The sequence below is a fragment of the Pogoniulus pusillus genome, chromosome 17 (assembly GCF_015220805.1).
Source record: "Pogoniulus pusillus isolate bPogPus1 chromosome 17, bPogPus1.pri, whole genome shotgun sequence".
NCBI lineage: Eukaryota > Metazoa > Chordata > Aves > Piciformes > Lybiidae > Pogoniulus > Pogoniulus pusillus.
The window spans coordinates 693,923-715,239 of record NC_087280.1 but is presented as its reverse complement, the minus strand read 5'-3'; the positions used below and the strand labels follow the sequence as shown (position 1 = coordinate 715,239).

The 21,317-nt window shown below is 60.4% G+C and overlaps 1 protein-coding gene across 2 annotated transcripts in view; it reads left to right on the top strand.

Annotated features, from left to right (window-relative positions):
• The window catches only part of TRIP4 (thyroid hormone receptor interactor 4), a 37,613-nt gene extending 16,924 nt beyond the window's left edge, over window positions 1-20,689 (top strand). Inside the window, exons 12-13 of one of the 2 annotated variants that reach the window (XM_064157146.1) lie at window positions 13,893-13,995; window positions 20,452-20,689. In XM_064157146.1, coding sequence (XP_064013216.1) covers window positions 13,893-13,995; window positions 20,452-20,519 — 171 coding nt within the window. In that variant the 3' untranslated portion in view covers window positions 20,520-20,689. The remainder of the gene's footprint in view (window positions 1-13,892; window positions 13,996-20,451) is intronic. The other variant, XM_064157147.1, reaches the window with a different exon arrangement.
• The last annotated feature ends 628 nt before the right edge of the window (window positions 20,690-21,317 follow it).

Here is a 21,317-nt window from a genome sequence, read left to right as displayed (position 1 = left end):
CTTTCATGCCATGGCACATTCCAGTTTCCACCTCCCAGGCATTTGGCTGCTCCCGTTTAGAATCCCTTCCTTACACTGGTTTTTGGGTGCTTTCCCCCAGGAGCTCATTCCCTGGCTTGTCAGGTTGGCTTCAGGGCAGCGAGGCTGGTTGGTGAGGAGTCGATGGCTCTGTGGGCTGGCAGCAGCAGCTGCAGCAGAGGCAAGCTGGGGCCGGTTGGGTGGGCAGCCTGCAGGGGCAGCTCGGGGACAGCAGGAGAGCCCTGGGCCCGTGTTCAGCAGCACGGAAGCCACCTACGGCAGCAGACCCCAAAGGTTTCATGGTGCAGCAAGAGCCCTCCCTGCTGCAGGGCAGAGGGAAAGGCAGGTGCTGTGATTTGGCCACCTGGAGCAAGCCAAAACTGGGCATGGTTTCTGGAGGTGACAGAGCGAGCAGGGGAGTGGCAGAGCAGCTGAGCCACCGTGGAGTGCTCTGGCTCACAGCTCTCTCCTCCAGCTCCTCCTTCAAGCCTTCCCATTTTCTGGAACAGATGAAGAGCTCATTGCTCTCTGCTGCTCCCTGAGAGGAGACTGCAGTGAGCTGGGGTTGGGCTCTGCTGCCAGAGAACAAGAGGCAGGACAAGGGGAAATGGCCTGAAATTGTGGCAGGGGAGGTTCAGGTTGAAGATGAGGAAAACTTTTTTTGCTGCAAGAGTGGTGAAGGCCTGGCAGAGGCTGCCCAGGGAGGTGGTGGAGTGCCCATGGCTGGAGGTGTTCCAGATCCGTGTGGCCATGGCACTTGTGCCAGTGGTGGTGCTGGGCTGCTGTGGGGCTGGATGGTCTGGGAGGCCTTCTCCATCCTCGATGCTTCCAAGGCTCTGTGCTTTCAGCAGTGCAGGGCAGGCCACCCCTGCAGATGGTGCCCAGCACCCCAAGATGAGATGGGTCCCTGCCTTGCTCATGGGCTCCTGACATTGGCCCTGCCTTTGCTGGCAGCCACCAAAGTTTGCTTTGGCTCCTGTGGCCATTCCTTCCCGCAAGCAAAGGAGACCCTTCCTGGCTGTCCCTCCTTGCCTTCTTTCTTGGTTCTTAGCCCTTTGGCTGCTGTCACCCTCTCCCTCATTTGTCCCCTCTGCAAACTGCATGTCCCTGCTGCTTGCACCCTCTGTCTGGCTGCTGCTGCAGGTGGTGGTGGCACCTTGCTGGGGTATTGCTGTCCTTGTCCTAATTTAGGATCTGCTGCTAACCTTGTGCTCAACATCCAAACCTAAGCCCCAGTGCCCTGTTTCTCTGGGTGCTGCTCCAGAGGGCTCAGCTCCAACCTCAGGAGTTATAGAGTCAGCTAGGTTGGAGGAGACCTTCAAGCTCAGCCAGCCCAACCTAGCACCCAGCCCTGCCCAACCAACCAGACAATGGCACTAAGTGCCCCAGCCAGGCTTGGCTTCAACACCTCCAGCCACGGCCACTCCACCACCTCCCTGGGCAGCCATTCTAATGCCAATCACTCTCTCTGACAACAACTTCCTCCTCACATCCAGCCCAGATCTGCCCTGGCACAGCTCCAGGCTGTGTCCCCTTCTTCTGGTGCTGGCTGCCTGGCAGCAGAGCCCAACCCCACCTGGCTACAGCCTCCCTGCAGGCAGCTGCAGGCAGCAATGAGCTCTGCCCTGAGCCTCCTCTGCTGCAGGCTGCACCCCCCCAGCTCCCTCAGCCTCTCCTCCCAGGGCTGTGCTCCAGGCCCCTCCCCAGCCTTCCAGCACCTCAACATCTCTCTGCAATGGAGGAGCCCAGAACTGGACACAGCACTGCAGGGGTGGCCTCTTGGTGGAACCCCTTCAGAGGGGTCACTCTTGCAGCTCTGCTCTGTGCCAAACTGATGTTGTTAAATTGGTTTGTGGATCAGTCAGAGAACTGTTTGGGCTGGAAGAGCCCTCCCAGACCATCCAGTCCAGCAGCAGCCCCAGCATGGGCACCAAACCATGGCCCCAAGTGCCGTGGCTGCACGGCTCTGGAACACCTCCAAGGGTGGGGACTCCACCACCTCTCTAGGCAGCTGTGTGAGAAGTGGTGACAGAGCTGGCAGGGAGCAGAGGCAGAGCAGAGATGTGCCTGTGGCTGGAGTAGGCATCACATCAGATGGCATTGCCCTGGTGCCCTCCGGGTGAAGGACTCCAGTCTGTTCCTCTGGGGCCCACGTGTGCCACGGAGCAGCACTTCCAGCCAGGGGTTATTTACACCTCATTTGCCTGCTCTAGCTGCAGGTGTCCCTGATGGCTGCAGGGGGGGTTGGACACGGTGAGCTTTGAAGGTCCCTTTCAACCCGATGCACTCTTTGGATTGAAGCTAGTCCAGGAGCAGAAGTTGCCATTGGGTGGGAAGGTGCCCCCCGGGTGCTGAGTGCCACCTGCTGCGTGTGCAGCAGAAGCTGCCTGTGCTCGGCCCTGCCGGGGGCACTGCTGCCTGCTGCAGCCCTGCTGCAGCTCTCACACCTCACCGTGCAGCTTTGCACAGCTTCCAGCCCGAGGCGCACGCAGGGCTCCTTTCCTCCTCCTCCTGGCAGCCTTCGCCGAGCCCAGAATGAGCCTTTTGTTACCCTCCGAAGGTGACCTGGAAACTTCAGAGCTTTCTCCCCTCCCCGCCTGAGAGCTGAGCGTTGACAGCAGCTGGTTGCTGGCTGCGGGCCTGACGTCAGGCACAGCCTGGGCAGAGCCAGGGGCTGCTTTGCTTTGCCTGCCCGAGGTGTTGGTGACCTCAGCAGCGCTGCTGGGGACACGAGGGACAGTGTGGCTGGGCTGGGCCAGGCTCTGCAGCGAGCAGGGAGCCACTGACACTTGATAGAATAGGTTGGGCTGGGACTGGATGAGGTCTTGAGCAGCCTGGGCTGGTGGAAGATTGAAGATCATCTACTTCCAGGCCTGAAGGACCTTGAAGGTCATCTAGTTCCAGGCTTTGCCCTTGGCAGGGGGCCTGGAACTAGATGATCTTCAAGGTCCCTTCCAAGCCAACTCATTCTAGGAGTGCCTTGAGCAGCCTGGGCTGGTGGAGGTGTCCTTGCCCATGGCAGGGGGATTGGAGCTGGTCCCTTCCAACCCAACCCATTCTGTGGTTCTGTGACTCCCTCCCAAAGCCTGTACTGGGCACCCAGCACAACTCTGATGCAGTTTCATGCCTGCTGACTTGCAGCAGTCAGGTTTGGTCTGATGGGAACCACCAGCCCATGCAGGGCTTGGTAGCAATCCAAGACCATCTTGTGAGCCAGAATAAATGGATTCCTTGGGATGGAGGAGGAGTAGGACACACCAGACTGATAAGGATCTTCTTGCTATGAAGAGCTGCAGAGGTATCAGCTACAGGAGGCTCTTCCTTAGGAAGTTCTCTTCTGGCTTCCCTAAAGCCTGTTAAGGTTCCCAGCTCGGGGAGATGCCTGAAAGGTAGAGATGAGAGCAGTGCTTCTGGTGAGGTCTTGTGTCCAGAGTGTCCAGGTGGAAGGAGGAGAGGTTGGAGTAGGAGCAGCAGCAGCAGAGGGAGCTTTGGGACAGGAACGCAGTGACATCTGCAGCAGGATTTGGCCTCCTGTGAGAGCAAGCCCTGGGAGAGCAGAGAGGACACCGTGGCCAGGGGAGGGTTTCTCACCTGTGACATCCACCAGTTTGCAGTTTGGTCTTCAGTGGAGGTTTGTGTGCTGCTGCTGCTGCTGTCAGTGGCAGTGCTGGAAAGGCATGAGCTGCTCTCTGGCAGCTCTTTCCTCTCTCAAACAACTGCTTCTCTTTCTCTCTAGATCCAGGCCTCAGTAAAGAGCTGTGACAGCTTCCTGCAAGCTGGAAGCTGCTCTGGAGCTCCTTCAGAGGAGTTCCACAGTTACCTTCCTTCTCTCTTCCCAGTTTGCTGGCCCCAGGCACTGGGGAAAGAGCAGCATGTTCCAGAAGTGCTGCCTGGAGCAAGATGAGCTGCTGGGAGTGTCCCAGTCCATGGCAGGGCAGTTGGAACTGGATGGTCTTTGGGGTCCCTTCCGACCCAACGTGTTCCCATGGGTCTGCCTCCTTCTGCAGCCCTCCCTGTGGCTGTTGGTGATTGCAGCCTGGGAAAGGCCTCTGAACTTCATGGGTCCCTGAATTAAAGTGCATGTTAGGAAGGAGTTCTTGACAGTGAGGGTGGTGAGACACTGGCACGGGTTGCCCAGGGCGGCTGTGGAGCACAGACAGTGAGGGTGGTGAGACACTGGCACAGGTTGAAGATCACATTGGGTGATTCTGTGCTCCACAGCCTCCCTGGAGGTGGTGTGGACCAGGCTGGATGAGGCCTTGAGCAGCCTGTTCTAGTGGGAGGTGTCCCTGCCTGTGGCACAGAGTGGGTTGGAACCGGCTGAGCTTTGGGGTCCGTTCCAACCTGAACCATTCTGTCATTCCACTGTTCCTTGCATTCTCCTGGGCTGGATTTGTCTCTGGCATGCTGCCTGCTGCCAGATCGAGTGTCCCTGGGCACTGCTGTGGCTGGCAGGGAGCTGTGGGTGATGCTTGGTCCAATTTGTCACCACCTAAAGCCCTCCCCCCGGGTCCGTGGGTGTGGAGGCAGAGGCGAGCAGGGCATGCAGCTGGTTTGGATTACAGCTGGTGAAGAGCTGGGGGAGTTTTTCCTTCTGTGAAGGGCTTTGGTTTTCATCAGAGCCTCGTGGAGGGCTCCAGCTGCCTTGCATATGCCAGCAGGTTTGCTGAGGCCACTGCACAGCCTGTTAAGATGAGGGAGAGATTGTCACTTGAGGATGATTAATTTAGGAATGCATTAACATGCCAAAGAAATCAAATGCTAGAGGCTAGCCTGCCCTCTCCTCTGCTTTCCTAGACCCCAGGGAGCAAAGGAAGCCAAGGCTGAAGCATATGACTTAATTAATGATGACTGTGGACTTAGCCTCTGCTACCAGTCCAGATCTTCAAGGCCCCTTCCAACCCAACTCATTCTACCACTGCCTTGAGCAACCTGGGCTGGTGGGAGGTGAGGATCGTCTCGTTCCAAGCCCCTTGCAGTGGGCAGGGGCCCGTGGTAGTGGGGTTGGAACTGGCTGCTGCTCTTCAGGGTTGCTTCCAACTGTTCCGTGGCTCTGAGAGCAGCAGGGTGCAGGTGCTCTGACTTCCTCTCCGCCTCCCTCTTCACTCTTCTCCTCCGGGGGTGAAAAAGCCTCTTCCAGCTGATCCCCTGGTGGTTGTCAGGGTCTCTGTAGACATCTCAAGCCCTTCTCAAGCTGCCTCTCCTCGGGTGGGTGTTTCCTCAGGGTGGGTCTGAGCCACAGATGGGTGCTGGTGGCCGCAGGTCCTGCGACACTGCTTTGGGGCGGGGTGTAGCCAGCCCTGCCCGGCCCTGCAGGTGCCCCCCGAGGACTGAAGCCTGGCAGCCTGCTCAGCCTTGTGGAGTGCGAGAGCGGCAGCAGAGCTTGGAGTACTCAATCTCCATTGCCAAGTGCTGTTATTACTGATTAGGGTCTAACTGCTTCCCCTGCCCTTCGAATCCAAGCAGAGCCCGTGGCGCAGGAGCGGCGGCGGAGCCGGGCTGGCCCTGGCAGGGTGGCGAGCACCCAGAGGATGGATGCCAGCCTGCCGCGGCTGGATCTGCCGGAGTCCCGGCCAGGCGTGCCAGGCGTGCCAGGGCCGGAGCGGGCAGGGCCTGGCAGGCAGCGCCGCGGGGAGGAGGGGAAGGGCAGAGGGGTGAGCAGAATTCCTCCCGCAGCCTTGCGGGGGGAGCCTGTGCCAGCAGCCTGCTCTGCCAGCAGCAGATGTAAGCTCTCAGGAGCAGCAGGGAGGATGTTGACTGCAACAATGCATCAGGGCTGTGGTTTGTAACCTCAATCGCAGGGCTCTGAGCTGCCTTTTTTTTTTAATCCTTTTTTCCTCTCTTTTTTTTTTAACAAAGACATTTTGATTGCCAAATCCATAACCATTAGCAGCTGTGGTTTGCTGAGCCGTTCCTTCCTCACACGTTGCAGTCTAGACCCGACAGGCTTTCAAACACAAGTTTGGCTCCGGGCTTTTGTTTGTGTTTCTCTGCAGCTCTGCTTTTCCTCTCGGCCGGGCAGGAGCCAGCGGCAGCACTGAGCCCTCTCCCTCCTCGGCACCCCTCTGCTCTTCCCTGGCCTGGGCAGCTCCCTGGCTCTGCCTTCCCCAGGCCGCTCTGCTGCTCGCTTCTGCCTCGGCTACCAGCATTGGCACTTCCAGAACGCTGGACCCGCTTTGGGCTCTCTGCTTAGCAAAGTGCTGTGCTTCCCCTGGGCCAAAAGGCTGCTTGGCCTCTACTGAGGCAAAGGCCTCATGAGAGAACCACAGAATGTTTGCAGAGCTCCTCCTGCGGCCAGCAGGGACGTCCCCAACGAGGGCAGGCTGCTCAGAGCTCCACACAGCCTCACCTGCACTGGTGCCAGGCGTGGGGCTGCTCCCACCTCTAGGGCAACCTGGGACAGGTCTCAGCACCCTCAGGGTCAAACATTTCTCCCTTCTCTCCAGTCTGTCTCCCTCTTGCAGTTCAAACCATCCCCCCTTGTCCTGCCACCACAGGCCCTGCTCAAAACTCTGTCCCCAGCTCTCTGATGCTGTGCTAGCTCCTCTCCAGCTTCTCACTGAGCAGTCCCCCACTAGCCCAGCAGGGCTGCTCTCAGTCATCCACAGAATGATGGCTGCCAACCTGCCCTGAGCTGAATGTGAGGCAAGACTGTGCCATGAGGGTGAGCAGACCTTGCAGTGAGGCTCTTTAATACTCTGCAGCCTCTTCCCAAAACTAGAGGTTTGGGTTAGGAGGTGACACAGAGCAGCTGCAACCCAGGGTCTCCTGGCTCAGGTGGTGGTTCCTGTTGCCAGATGGGTGTCACCTTGTGCTGTGGAGCACTTCGGGGTGGAGGCAAAACAGGCCAGATCATCCCCACGTAGAAAGAGGCAGTGGAGACCAGCGCTGTTGGGAGTGCAGATGTGGGAACAAGGCTTCGGCACGGTGCTCCTTGGAAAAGAGACAAGGGCAGCTGCAGCCTGGGCACAGCAGCTCCTGCAGGCTGCTCCCGCAGTCGTTCTCCCCTTTTGACATCAGGTCACACAGCCCACGGCTGAGCTTCCAGTACTGTCTGGGCTGCAGCTGTACCCAGGCAGGTCCGAGGGGGGAGCTGTGAGCAGTACCCTGGTGGTATCTGAGCTGGGACTGGGGAGCTTGCAGCACCCACGGCTGGACAAGAGTCACCTCTTGTTTCTGGTGGCTCCACGTCTCCTGCATCCATGCATCCGGGCTGTGCGGGACCCTCCTTGGCTGCAGCGCCCCTGTCACTTGCACAAAGCTTCTGACTTTCTGTTCCCCTTTCCAAACTGCTAAAGAAACATTTTCTGACTGGCTGCTGAGCAGTTTCCCTCCGGAGGAGAAGAAGATGGCTGGTTAGCAGTTAATTACCTGTTACCTTGGGCTGCCAGCTGGGGAGCTTATGAGGCGTGAATGAGGAGTGGATCAGTCCCCACAAATCATCCAGCAAACCGTACCCAGCTCCCAGGGGGATGCCTCCCATCCCATCCCTCTCTGCCTCCCATCCTGCCCTTCTCCTGCCTCCCGTCCCACCAGTTTCCCTTGCACGTGCCCAGGAGTCTTCTTCTGAGGCTCTGGGATGAGCCTGCTGCAGAGATGAGCCTGGCACAGGGATGTGCCCAGTGCTGGGATGAGCCTGGTACAGGACAAGCCCGATGCAGGATGGACCTGGTGCAGGACAAGCCTGGTGCTAGGGACAAGCCTAGTGCAGAATGAACCCAGGGCAGGATGCACCTGGTGCAGGACGAGGCCAGGGCAGGATGCACCTGGTGCAGGACGAGGCCAGGGCAGGATGTGCCTGGTGCGGGACGGACCCAGGGCAGGATGTGCCCAGTGCAGGATGAGGCCAGGGCAGGATGTGCCTGGTGCAGGATGGGCCCAGGGCAGGATGTGCCCAGGGCAGGATGTGCCTAGGGCAGGATGTGCCTGGTGCGGGACGGGCCCAGGGCAGGATGTGCCCAGTGCAGGCCGAGCCCAGGGCAGGATGTGCCTAGGGCAGGATGTGCCTGGTGTGGGACGGGCCCAGGGCAGGATGTGCCCAGTGCAGGACGAGGGCAGGGCAGGATGTGCCTGGTGCGGGACGGGCCCAGGGCAGGATGTGCCTAGGGCAGGATGTGCCTGGTGTGGGACGGGCCCAGGGCAGGATGTGCCCAGTGCAGGCCGAGCCCAGGGCAGGATGTGCCTGGTGCGGGACGGGCCCAGGGCAGGATGTGCCCAGGGCAGGATGTGCCTAGGGCAGGATGTATCCGGTGCGGTGCGGGATGAGCCCAGGACAGGATGTGCCCCGTGCAGGATGTGCCCAAGGCAGGATGTGCCTAGGGCGGGATGTGCCTGGGGCAGGATGTGCCCAGTGCGGGATGTGCCCAAGGTAGGATATGCCCAAGGCAGGATGTGCCCAGGGCGAGATGTGCCCGGTGCGGGACGAGCCCAGGGCAGGATGTGCCTAGGGCGAGATGTGCCCGGTGCGGGACGAGCCCAGGGCAGGATGTGCCCGGTGCGGGGTGTGTCGGGCTGCCTCGGAGGCTGCTGCCCCTGCGCTGCGGGTGGCATCAGCCTGGCTGTTGCTGCGGGCACGCCGTGGCTGCAGGGGGGGGTTCTGCCCGTGCCGGCGCTGCCGGGCGCTAGGTGCCAGCCCCGCGGGCTCCGCTCGCCTTCATTCTGCCCTGCCCAGCCGCTGCCCAGCGCTGTCGCTTCCATTTGCAGGCTTCTGGAGAGCAGCAGGGAAGAGCAGGCTGGCGCTGGTGTCCGGGCACGGCGCTGCCCGGCAGGGCCTGGCACTCCTTCCCCCGCTGCTCAGCGAGGCGGCGCCGCCAGCGAGGGAGTCCAGCCCGTCCCATTAGCAGCTTGCCCGGCGGCTCGGCCACCGCTCCGTCTGCTGCCGGCACCCCGAGGCCAGCCCCGGCAGCCGGGAGGTGGAGGGGGAGTGATGCCCACCGAAGGAGCACAGCTCCAGCGCTCCGGCTAACCGGGAGGCGTGCCAGGGCTGGCTGGGCACGAAGAGCGGAGCGGAGCTCAGGCTGCGTTGCAGGGCTCCGGAGCCAGCCTGTGCAAAACACCAGGGCTGTCCCCACCCACCGTCAGCGTTCGGCCCCTTGTGCCACTCCTGCTTGTGTCCCTTTGTGTCCAGAGACCTTAATGAGGCTGGAAGCTGCTCTTGAAAGGTCGCTAATGAGGCTGCCGGGGAGCCTCTGGCTTTGTGCTGCCTGCAGCCGCTGCTCCGCTGCGTGCGGCGCCTTTGTTCCTCCCCGGCTGCGCCCGAGCAGAGCTTCTCTCGTTAGCCGTGGGCTTAGCTTCCCCCGGCACATTTTCCTCCTGCTCTTTCCATTCTCCTGCCTTCGGGTCACAGCACTTGGATTCAGGGAGGGGGGAAGGAATGGAAGGGCTCACACATCTCTTCTCCGTGCATTTTTCGTCCACGGTGGATCTCGACTGTGTCTAGTTCTGGGCTCCTCCATTGCAGAGAGATGCTGAGGTGCTGGAAGGTGCCCAGAGAAGGGCAGCAAGGCTGGGGAGGGGCCTGGAGCACAGCCCTGTGAGGAGAGGTTGAGGGAGCTGGGGGGGTGCAGCCTGCAGCAGAGGAGGCTCAGGGCAGAGCTGATTGCTGCCTGCAGCTGCCTGCAGGGAGGCTGTAGCCAGCTGGGGTTGGGCTCTGCTGCCAGGCAGTCAGCACCAGAAGAAGGGGACCCTGGCTCAAGCTGTGCCAGGGCAGATCTGGGCTGGATGTGAGGAGGAAGTTGTTGTCAGAGAGAGTGATTGGCATTGGAATGGGCTGCCCAGGGAGGTGGTGGAGTGGCTGTGCCTGGAGGTGTTTAAAAGGAGGCTGGCTGGGGCACTTAGTGCCATGGGTTAGTTAATGAGAAGGTGCTAGATTGGGCTGGATGATCCTACAGGTCTTTTGCAACCTGATTAATTCTGTGAGTCTGTGATTCAAAGCAGCTTAATGCAGGCAGAAAGAGCTCGAGGTTAAATGTGGCACTCAGGGACAGGCTGGCAAAAGCAGCTGGGTGCTAGGCTCCTCCAAAACCTGGCCACCAGCATAAGAAGGACCTGGGGCTGCTGGAGAGGGTCCAGAGGAGGCCATGGAGGTGATCAGAGGGATGGAGAATCTCCCCTGTGGGGACAGGCTGGCAGAGTTGGGGCTGTTCAGCCTGGAGAAGAGAAGGCTGCAGGGAGAGCTCAGAGCAGCCTTGCAGCAGCTGAAGGGCTCCAGGAGAGCTGGGGAGGGACTTTTGTCCAGGGCTGGCAGTGCCAGGCTGAGGGCCAATGGCTTTGATCTGAGAGCGGAGAGGAGGAAGCTATTGTTGAGAGAGTGAGGGTGAGGAGAGCCTGGCAGAGGCTGCCCAGGGAGGCTGTGGAGGTGTTTGAGGCCAGACTGGATGAGACCTTGAGCACTCTGGGCTGGTGGAATATTGGAGATCATCTGGTTCCAAGCCCCCTGCCATGAGACAACTCATTCTAGGAGTGCCTTGAGCAAGCTGGGCTGGTGGGAGGTGTCCCTGCCCATGGCAGGGGGTTGGCACTGACTAAACTTTGAGATCCCTTCCGACTCAGCTCATTTTCTGAACGTCTGCTGGGCTGGAATCAGGATGAGGTCTGGGTGCTGACTCTCCTGCTGCTCCCAGCCATGCTGGGCAGGCCTGCAGGGTCCCCGCCTTGCCTGCAGCCTGCACCCCGGTCAGGCTGAGCACTCCTTGCTGGAACAGATTGCTGGGGAGGCTTAGCAGGATAATTTTGCTCTGCAGTGTTAGGGAGGTGGGTTGGTGTCTGCTGGCTCTGAGCTGCCTCCTCCCCTCCTTTGCTCTTTTGCTGTGGGCTGTGGAGCAGGGAGGCTGAGCAGCCCTGCTGCTGTTTCTGATGGTGCTGAGCTGGTGCTGGGAGCTGCAGGATGGTGAGAGCAAAGTACAGGACACAATCGTTAGCAGTGAGCCCTGCCTGCTGGGGACCTGGGACAGCCACTTCAAAGATGCTCCAAGAGCTCCTGCAGCGGGAGGGGCAACCTGCTGGGCAGCTCTCCGAGGAGCCAGCACTCGGCTCCTCTTCCCAGCCTGGCCTCGGCTGCTGCCTTTAACCTCCAGCTCTTTCTGCCCCTCTTAAGCTGCTTGAGAGCTGCTATTTTACCTCCTCTTGCTAATCTCTCTAGAGCTGGGCTCTTACCAACCTCTTAGTAGCAAATGGAAGCCCAGCCAGAGCCATGGCACAGAGGGGTTGAGCAGTGGGGCGGTGGCTACGAGGAGGCTGGCAGATGAGCTCAGGTGGGGTTCTGGGCCATGTGGAGGTGTGGGCTGGAGTGGCACTTGCTGAGCTGTGCTGCCTGCCCACAGCCCACGGAGCCGCTCAGCCTCCCACCTGCTCACTGCAAACCCACTCTGAGGTGGCAGAAGGTCTGAGAGGAGCTGGAATCCTTTCTTTCACACCGTGGGGGGTGCATTGCATAACCTCCTCTCTTTGGAGCCTCCCTGCCCTGTAGAGTCGCAGAACTGTTTGGGCTGGAAGAGCCCTCCCAGACCTCCCAGTCCAGCAGCAGCCCAGCACCACCATGGGCACCCAACCATGCCCACAAGTGCCATGGCCACACGGAGCTGGAACACCTCCAGCCATGGGCACTCCACCACCTCCCTGGGCAGCCTCTGCCAGGCCCTCACCACTCTGGCACCAATGACATTTTTCCTCCTCTCCACCCTAACCCTCCCCTGGCACAACTCCAGACCAGTTCTTCTCTTCCTATCCCCTGAGGCTGGGCAGCAGAGCCCAACCCCAGCTCACTGCAGCCTCCTCCCAGGGAGCTGTAGAGAGCAATGAGCTCTGCCCTCAGGCTTCTCTGCAGAAGGGTGAGTTTTCTGCTTCTCCCCGGGACAGCCTGGTTTCTGCATGGTACTTATTGCAGAGAGAGTTTTTAGCCACCTTCTTCAAAATGCAGAGGTGCAGAGGTGATGAAACCCTGGAGGGCTGGCACCTCTCCACTTTAGACCCTGAGGATTATGCCAGTGAGTGCTGCTGGCGTTAAGGAGACCATCCCCAGCAGAGTCACTCCCTGCTGCCTTCGGGTCTCAGCCTCTGCTGGCAAGGGACTCTGCTTGCTCCCTGAGTCAACCTTTTCCTTCACACACTGCTGTTTATGGATCTGTGGAATCACAGAATGGGTTGGTCTGGAAGGAACCTCAGAGATCATCCAGTCTCAACCCCCTGCCATAGGCAGGGACACCTGCCACCTGCCCAGGCTGCCCAAGGCCTCATCCAACCTGGCCTGCAACTCCTCCAGGCAGGAGGCAGCCGCGTCCAGGCAGGAGGCTCCCTGGGCAGCCTGTGCCAGGCTCTCCCCACCCTCTCAAGAATTTCTTCCTCCTCTCCACTTTCAGTCTTCCCTCTCCCAGATCAAAGTCATTGGCCCTCAGCCTGGCACTGCCAGCCCTGGACAAAAGTCCCTCCCCAGCTCTCCTGGAGCCTTTCAGCTACTGCAAGGCTGCTCTGAGCTCTCCCTGCAGCCTTCTCTTCTCCAGGCTGGACAGCCCCAACTCTCCCAGCCTGCTCCCACAGGGGAGATTCTCCATCCCTCTGATCATCTCCATGGCCTCCTCTGGACCCTCTCCAGCAGCTCCAGGTCCTTCTTGTGCTGGGTACCCCAGAGCCAGAGGCAGTGCTGCAGGTGGGGTCTGAGCAGAGGGGCAGAATCCCCTCCACCAACCACCGGCAGTGTTGCCAAGCCCCCTGACAGCCCTGGCAGGGTGGGCTGCTCTCCCTGCTTCCCTCCCCTGCCCAGCTGTTCCAGGGCAGATCCAAACTCCTCCTGGCAGGGCAGTGGGAGCTCTTGAAGCAATCAGGCTTGGAGTCGTTTGTTAGGAACAAATGGGGATTTGCCAGGACACGCTGCTCCATCTGCTCTGGCATCCTCTCCCCTGCAGCAGCCCTGGTGGATCTGCCGGAGGGAGACAGGGCAGCAGGGAAAAAAAAGGGCAGCAGTTTCCCCATGGAAGGCAAAGAGCTTCCATGGTCTCTGGGAGCAGGGCTTGCTGTGCTGGGCCACCTAGGTGGCATGGGCCTGTCAGTGCCACACCTGCATCTAGGGAAGGCCTGAACAGTGGTGAGGCTGCAGCGCTGACAGAGCCCTGGAGCAGGCTGCCCAGAGAGGTTGTGGAGTCTCCTTCTCTGCAGGGATTGGAAACCCGCCTGGATGTGTTCCTATGTGCCCTGCCCTGAGTGATCCTGCTCTGGCACCCTGATCTCTGGAGGTCCCTCCCAACCTCTACCATTCTGTGATTGTGTGAGGCTGAGCTGCATCTAGGCAGGACCTTGGCTGCCTCCCTGGCTGAGTGAGCTCTTTCCTTCTCCTTCCCTCCATGAAGAGAACAGAATCCCAGACTGGCTTGGCTGGGAAGGGACCTTTCAAGCTCATCCAGTCCAACCCTCCCTGCAGCCAGCAGGGACATCTGCAACTAGAGCAGGTTGCTTGGAGATGCAAACAGCCTGACCTGCAGTGGTGCCAGGGATGGGGCAGCTCCCACCTCTGGACAACCTGTGCCAGACTCTCAGCATCCTCAGTGTCAAACATTTCTCCCTTCTCTCCAGTCTGAGTCTCCCTCTTTCAGCTCAAGCCATTCCCCCTTGTCCTGTCACAACCGGCCCTGCTCAAAACTCTGTCCCCAGCTCTCCAACCCCCCTAGACGTGTTCCTGTGTGCCCTGCCCTGGGTGCCTCTGCTCTGGCAGGAGGGTTGGACTGGGTGCTCTCTGGAGGTCCCTTCCAACCCCTGCCATCCTGTGATTCTTGAAGTGGTTGAAGCTGAGCTGGCACCACCTGTCTGTAAGGTGTGTGCCCAGGCTTTCCCTGCTGCCCAGCGCCGGGCTGTGTGCTGACTGCCTCCCTGTGTCTTTCTGGCAGCACCCAGAGCTGAGCCAGGAGTCCGGCTCCCCGTTTGTCCTTATCTGCACCAACCCCCAGGAGATGGCTGTGAAGTTTCCCATCAAAGGCAAACCCAAACTCTGTAAGTACTGAAGTCTGCACTGATCCCCCCTCGGCCTTGCTGCCTGCTCAGCACCACCTCTGCTCGTCTTGCCTCACGAGTTCAGAACCTCTGCCCTGGGCTCTTTGATCTGGAGCTGTTTGGTTAATGGCTCGAGTACAGCTGGAATTTTTTTTATCTTCAGTTCCCCTTTCCCAGATGTTGCTTCCTTCCAAATATGAGCCTCTTCCTGCCTCTTCTGCCTCTGCACACGCTCCAGAGCCAGGCAGTGCTCCTTGTCTGCAGCTGAGCTGCTGCTGCCCTCGGCCTGGCTCAGGGTAGTGCTCAGGAGAGATGTTGAACTGATGAAGTTCAACAAGAGCAAGTGCAGGGGCCTGCCCCTGAGGAGGAGCAGCTTCCTGCACCAGGACGGGTGAGAGGTGCCCTGCTGGGAAACAGCTCTGCAGAGAAGGAGCTGGCAGTGCTGGGGGACAGCCATGAAGCAGCAATGTGCTTTTGTGTCTGTGAAGGCCAACGCTGCCTTAAGAACCTGCAGGTCAAGAGGTCCTGCTCTAGGGAGGCCACACCTGGAGTACTGAGTCCAGTTCTGGGCTCCCCAGTTCCAGAGGCAGGGAACTGCTGCAGAGTCCAGGGCAGGCTGCAAAGCTGCTGAGTGCCTGGAGCAGCTCTGTGAGGAGCAAAAGCTGAAACCCCAGGGGCTGAGAGCCTGCAGGAGAGCAGCCCCAGAGGGGAGCTGAGCAGTGCTCAGCAAGAGCTAAAGGAGCTGTGGGGGGCAAGAGGATGGGGCCGGGCTCCTGTCAGTGGTGCCCAGTGACAGGGCAAGGGGCAGGGGGCACAAACTGGAAGCCAGGAGGCTCCATCTGAACAGGAGGAGAAACTGCTTTGGTGTGAGGGTGCTGGAGGCCTGGAGCAGGCTGCCCAGAGAGGCTGTGGAGTCTTCTGCTCTGGAGAGCTTCCAAACCTTCCTGGACATTGTGACCTGGGCAAGCTGCTATTGATACCCTGCACTAGAGGTCCCTTCTAACCCTATCCATGTGATCTGTGCTAGCTCCTCGCTGCAGTTCACAGTTCCCTTCTTGCCTCTGAGGATGGCGAGGGCTGGCAGCAGCCTGGAGCTGCAGGGCCAAGTGGGCATTGTCCCCATATCACCCTGGCAAAGCTGCTGGGAAAGCAGTGCAGCATCTACCCTCGCCCTGCTTGCCAGTGGCATCAGACCCTGTGTGGGCCACCAGCCCCTCCTGCCTGCTGCCAGGGCTGGGGCAGCTGGCAGCCTGCAGCCAGCCCCTCCTTGCTAGCAGCCTCTACAGCACCACACAGCCTGGGCACCTGAAAAATTAGTGTGAGGGGCTTAAGGCACAGCAGCAGCAGGAGCCTTGGCTGGTGGGCAGAGCTGGCACCAGGCTCTTCCTCCTGCTTGGCAGCCTGGTGCTCTGGGAGGCCTTATCTAGCCCTGCAGGGTTCCTCAGCACTGCCTGCTAAGGGTTCTGGCAGCAGAGCCTGGGCCGATTTCTCTCGGTGTGAGTCTTTCCTCCCTCTCAGTGGCAGAAGCACCCTTCAGGCACGGCTCTGGTCTCTGCCTGGCAGGTGAGAGTGTTCTGCCCTGCTGGCGTGTGCCGAGGCCAGAGCCATTCTGTTAGTTCAATGCCGTTGGCAGCAGCAGTGGAGAGGCGCAGGCGCCGCTCGGCGAGCCGCAGGGCTGGGATGTACCGGGCAGGCTCCGCGGCATGGGCGAGCAGGCAGAGCCGTGCGGGCTGGCAGAGCCATGCTGGCTGCTAGAGCCGTGCAGGCTGGCAGAGCCGTGCGGGATGGCAGAGCCGTGCTGCCTGGCAGAGCCATGCTGGCTGCTAGAGCCGTGCGGACTGGCAGAGCCGTGCGGGCTGGCAGAGCCATGCTGGCTGCTAGAGCCGTGCAGGCTGGCAGAGCCATGCTGGCTGCTAGAGCCATGCTGGCTGCTAGAGCCATGCTGGCTGGCAGGGCCGTGCAGGCTGCTAGAGCCGTGCAGGCTGGCAGAGCCATGCTGGCTGCTAGAGCCGTGCAGGCTGGCAGAGCCATGCTGGCTGCTAGAGCCATGCTGGCTGCTAGAGCCGTGCAGGCTGGCAGGGCTGTGCAGGCTGGCAGGGCCGTGCAGGCTGCTAGAGCCGTGCAGGCTGGCAGAGCCGTGCGGGATGGCAGAGCCATGCTGGCTGGCAGAGCCATGCTGTCTGCTAGAGCCGTGCGGGATGGCAGAGCCGTGCGGGATGGCAGAGCCGTGCTGCCTGGCAGAGCCATGCTGGCTGACAGAGCCATGCTGGCTGCTAGAGCCGTGCTGGCTGGCAGAGCCATGCTGGCTGCTAGAGCCATGCTGGCTGGCAGAGCCATGCTGGCTGCTAGAGCCGTGCGGGCTGGCAGAGCCGTGCGGGATGGCAGGGCCGTGCTGCCTGGCAGAGCCATGCTGGCTGGCAGAGCCATGCTAGCTGCTAGAGCCGTGCTGGCTGGCAGAGCCGCGCAGGCTGGCAGGGCTGTGCAGGCTGGCAGAGCCATGCTGGCTGGCAGAGCCGTGCTGCCTGGCAGGGCCATGCTGGCTGCCGAGGGCGCTCCAGCTTCCCCTCGGCGCTGCCACCGCCGCCCTCCACGGCCCATGCTGCTTGCTCGAAGCTCTCCTTGCTTTGGCCTCGGCTCTCTCTCCCCTTGGCTGCCTCTGTCCGGCCGCGGTGAGGAGCGGAGCTGCCTCGGCAGGGGCAGGTGCCGCCGGGCCCCTCCCATCTGCCTCCTGTCTCCTTTCTGCTGTGGCCCTTCCCTGCCAGAAGAAGGATCAGTCCCAGAGGTGTGGTGGTTTGGGAGTTACCTGCCCCCCACTCCTGAATTCACCCAGGCCAGAGTCAGCCGGCTGGAAGTCAAGGGCCGAAGCTTTATCTCAGCTCAGCACAAGAGACAAGCAGAGAGTTACCATAGTTAGAGCTGTAGACAGCGATAGTCCAGTTCAAGGTAACAGAGAAACACAACTCCCCTCCCAGAAACCAGAGTCCCCAGGAGGGGCTCCCAACCACCCTTCCACCTCCTTCCCACCCCTCTGCCTTATCTCAGAGTCTGCCTTGTGTGCAAGGTGAGGTTGGAGGATCAGCCAGAGGGGTTAGAAGCAGAAGGATTAGTTACAGAGCAGCAGCCCAGGGAGAAACAGAGACTCCAACAGACAGAGACACTCTCACACTCTGTCCTCTGCTTGTGTTCTTGTTTGTGTGCACCTCAGCAGGCCTGGGAGTGCAGCAGGCCTCACCACTGTTTCCTTCTCACAGCCTAGAATTCATTTTTGCCAATTAAAATATTCCAGTTAGCCTCAAACCAGCAGAAGAGGCTGGAAGGAAGCCGACTGCCTGCTCCCACTGCCGGCCCTGCCTTTCCTGCCCTCCAGCCCACATCAGCTGCCAGGGAGCCTGAGGGGCTGCACCTTCCCCTCCCTCAGGGGACATCCTCTGTCCGGGTGACGTTTGTGACAGCCTAGGGCAGGAGCAGGGAAGCCTTTGCCCTCCTGTGGGGGTGAGATGCTGCTTTAATAGGAGCTGGCATCGCAGCCAAGGGCATCCGCAGCGCAGCGCCAGTGGCTGGTGGTGCAGCAGGGGCAGGGTGCCACCTCACAGCCCCACCTGAGCTCTCCAGGCTGCTTGGGGCCTGGCTCCAGACATGACAAAGTGGCAGTTTGTCTTGTTGGGGATCCAAGCCACAGAGCTCTTTGTGCCAGGGTAGCAGCATGGGCCTCGCTGCAGTGACATCTGAGCGCTTCTCTGTGGCAGAGGAGTTGTTTCTAGCAGCCCTGGGCTGGGGAAGAGAAACCGAGCGCCACAGCTTGATTTGTGCTGCCAGGGGCACTGTTGGTGTGAAGGGATGGGAACTGTCTTTGCACCGTGGTTGAAGGCACAGCTGTCCCCAGACATGTCCCCACTTATTCATAGGTTCACAGAATGGGTTGGTTGGAGGAGGTCTTGAGCAACCTGCACTGGTGGAAGATTGAAGATCATCCCAAGCCCCATGGGCTTTGCTCATGGCAGGGGGCTTGGCACTGGATGATCTTCAAGGTTCCTTCTAACCCAAACCATTCTATGGATCTGTGAAGGAATAACCTCTCCAAACTCTGTAGTTCAGGAGGAGAACTCAGACATGCCCCAGTAATACCCTGTTTTACCCCTTCACATGGCCTCAGTTTTGATGGGTGGTGGAAGAGTTTTGCCTCTGTGTCCTCTGGGCTGCACAAGGATGTTGGCATCCTGGCAGCTGCTGTGCCAGGATGTTGGCAGCATCTGGGTCCTGTGCCAAATTCTGAGCTGGCTGTAGCTGCCCTTTGTTTTGTGGCTCCATGGTGTGGTGACTCACAAGGCCTTGTTCACCTTTGGGTTTTTTGGTGCCTTGGATCTCCCTCTCAAGCTTAGGCAGGAGCAGGGCTGGCCCAAAACCCCAGCTGAAGGAGGAGGACTGGTTTGAGGGAGGCTGCCTTGTTTTGGTTTGAAGAGCAGGTGATGGTCTCTAGGTGCTTTGGAGCCCTTTTCTGTTGGCAAGCAGCTGCTTCTCATGGCACATGGGAATTCCCTGGCATTCCTAGTGGGTGGGAAGGTGCCCATGAGCCAGCAATGTGCTCTGGTGGCCAAGAGGGCCAAGGGCATCCTGGGATGCATTAGAAGGGCTGTGGTGAGTAGGTCAGAGAGGTTCTCCTACCCCTCTGCTCTGCCCTGCTGAGGCCACATCTGGGGTACTGGGTCCAGATCTGTGCCCTCAGTTCAAGAAGGACCTCAGGGACCTGCTTGAGAGAGTCCAGCAGAGAGCCACAGGGAGCCACAAGGGTGCTGCAGGCAGTGGAACAGCTCTGTTAGGAGGGCCTGAGGGAGCTGGGGCTGTGCTGCTGGGAGAGGACTCTGAGGGTGACCTCCTTCATGCTTATAAAGATGTGCAGGTGAGTGGCAGAGGCTGGAGCCAGGCTCTGCTGGGTGGTGCCAGTGCCAGCACAAGGGGCAGTGGTGGAAGCTGAGGCAGAGGAAGTGCCATGGAAACAGGAGGGGGAATTTTTTCTCTGTGAGGGTGCCAGAGCCCTGGCACAGGCTGCCCAGGGGGGCTGTGGAGTCTCCCTCTCTGCAGATACTCAAACCCCACCTGGATGTGTTCTGTGTGATCTGCTCTGGGTGCTGCTGCTCTGCAGGGGGTTGGGCTGGATGAGCTCTGGAGGTCCCTCCCAGCCCCTGGCATTCTTTCTGGAGCACTGGCCAAAGTGGGCTGTTTGGGAGCCTGCAGGGTCGGGTCCCCAACAGGGCTGAGACCTGCCGAGTGCTGTAGCAGCACTGGCCCACGTGGACTGTGCTCCCCCCACGGGCTGACACCAGCCTTGCTTCTGCAGAGGGACAACGTCAGGGGACCCAGGTAACGTGCCAGCAGCTCCAGCTCCATCCTCTTGGCTGGGATCTCGCTGGGAAGGGCTCTGCATGTCCATCTTCTTGACATCAAACTGATCCCTTTGTCATCTTTCCTGGTGGTGTGACCACAGTGGACATCTGTGATCCTCCCCAGGAACTCGGGGAATGCTTCCAAGAGCTGAGGCCACCCTTCCCAGCTCAGAGTGGGGTCTGCAACTTTTGCTGCTGGCTTCTGTGAGGTGGTGGAGCCTTGTCCCAGCTCCCAGCTGCTGATGGGGACAGGCTGGGGCTGTCATTTGGAGGATGGGCAGACTCAGGGGGACAGGGACACTCCCCTTGGGCAGCACATCACCCTCCAGCCTCACTCACCCTGCCTGCCTGTTGGCTGCTTCTGCAGGAGTTGCCCAGCTCCTGGATTCTGGGGCCCTGCTCCTCTCCCCGGTGGGAAGCTTCACTTTGCTGGCAGTGAAGCTGCTGAGAGCTGTGAAGGACAAGGGGAGGCAGCACTTGCTCTGGGTCCCACTGAAGTAGCTGACCATGGGCAGCCGAGCTCCCCAAGGTGCTGCCCAGTGGCAAAGGCAGCACATCCCTACGGCTGGTCCCCTCGGAGGCCACCAACCTAGCTCTTGGCAGCACCGAGCAGTTGGTCTCTGTCACTTTGTGTGCCCCATTTCGTCGTCATGCCCAAGCTGAGGGTTTCTTGTCCCCAGGCCTGGCTTTCCACCAGGCTGTGGAGAGACATATCCCTGAGAGGGTGCTCGGTGCTCCCTCACCTGCTGCAGCCATGCCCGCACGCAGCCTGCAGGCCAGCGGCTGAGCGCTGATGCGAGTTGGCTCAGCTGCTCCTCACCGAGTCTCGCCCTCTGCAGCGCTGCTGCGCCAGCAGGGCTCGCCCCTGGCTGCCCGGCCTGGCGCCTGCGGAGGGCAGGCAGGCGGCTGGCAGCGCCTGGCTCCTCAGGCAGGATAATCGGATGTGACAGGGACACGGTAATGAGGAGAGCTCTGCCGCCTCCAGCTCATTTGCATTGCAAATTGCAGTTAAAAACCCGGAGCGAGGAGACTCATCCGGGGCTGTTCTCTGTGTTTTTCAATCCCCTCTTCACAGGGAAACTGGATGCAAAGATCCATCAGGGAGCCAAGAAGGGGTTAATGAAGCAGAAAGCGAGGGGATGAGCAGCGCGGGAGCAGCACCCTCGTTGCCACCCAGCAGCCAACTGCCACCGAAGGGTGCCCGGATGGTCCTCGGCTGTGGTGAGCAGGTGCGAGGCGGATCCCGGAGCGCTCCCAGGCGCTGCTTTGCCTGGTGTGTTGCAGAAGCATTAAAGGAGATCTGTGCTCACGCAGCTCTGGCCCGGCAGCCCCCTGCTTCCTGGGAAGTGTGCACTGTGGGCAAAGGTGGCTGGGAGATGGGGTTCAGCCAAGTGCTGGCATCTCCCAGCCAGGGGAGCTTGCCAGCAGCAGCCAGCCTGGCTCTGTCCTGGCATTAGCAGCCTCCCTCTGCCCAGAACGTGCCCGCAGGCCTTTCAGTTGGGCGGTGGCAGACACATTGAGGCCTTCCAGGAGCCACTGAAGGGATGAGGATGGCTCCCAACAGCTGCAGAGTTTGAGCCCTGCCCAGTGTGTGCTGGGGGAGGTGGAGGCTGAGGGGTGAGGGGTTGGGTTTGCTTCTGCTTGGGCACTCGGTGCTTGCAGGAGAGTGCCCTGGAAGCTGTTGGCATTGGCAGGGGGTGCCCAGCCTGGCATCCTGAGAGCAGCAGCCCCCCGCCAAAACTGCCCCCACGCCAGCAGCCGTGTCCAGGAGTTCAGATCCTGCCCAGCCTCACCACCAAGGGGGATTTCTGCTTCCTGTGGAGTGCCCCACACAGCACACCCTGCAGTGCCAGGGCTCTGCTCCTCAGCCTCCGTGCCGCACAGCTGCAGGCTCTGCCTTGCTGGGCTCCTCGCGCTCCTTGCCGTTCTCTGACCCCACCC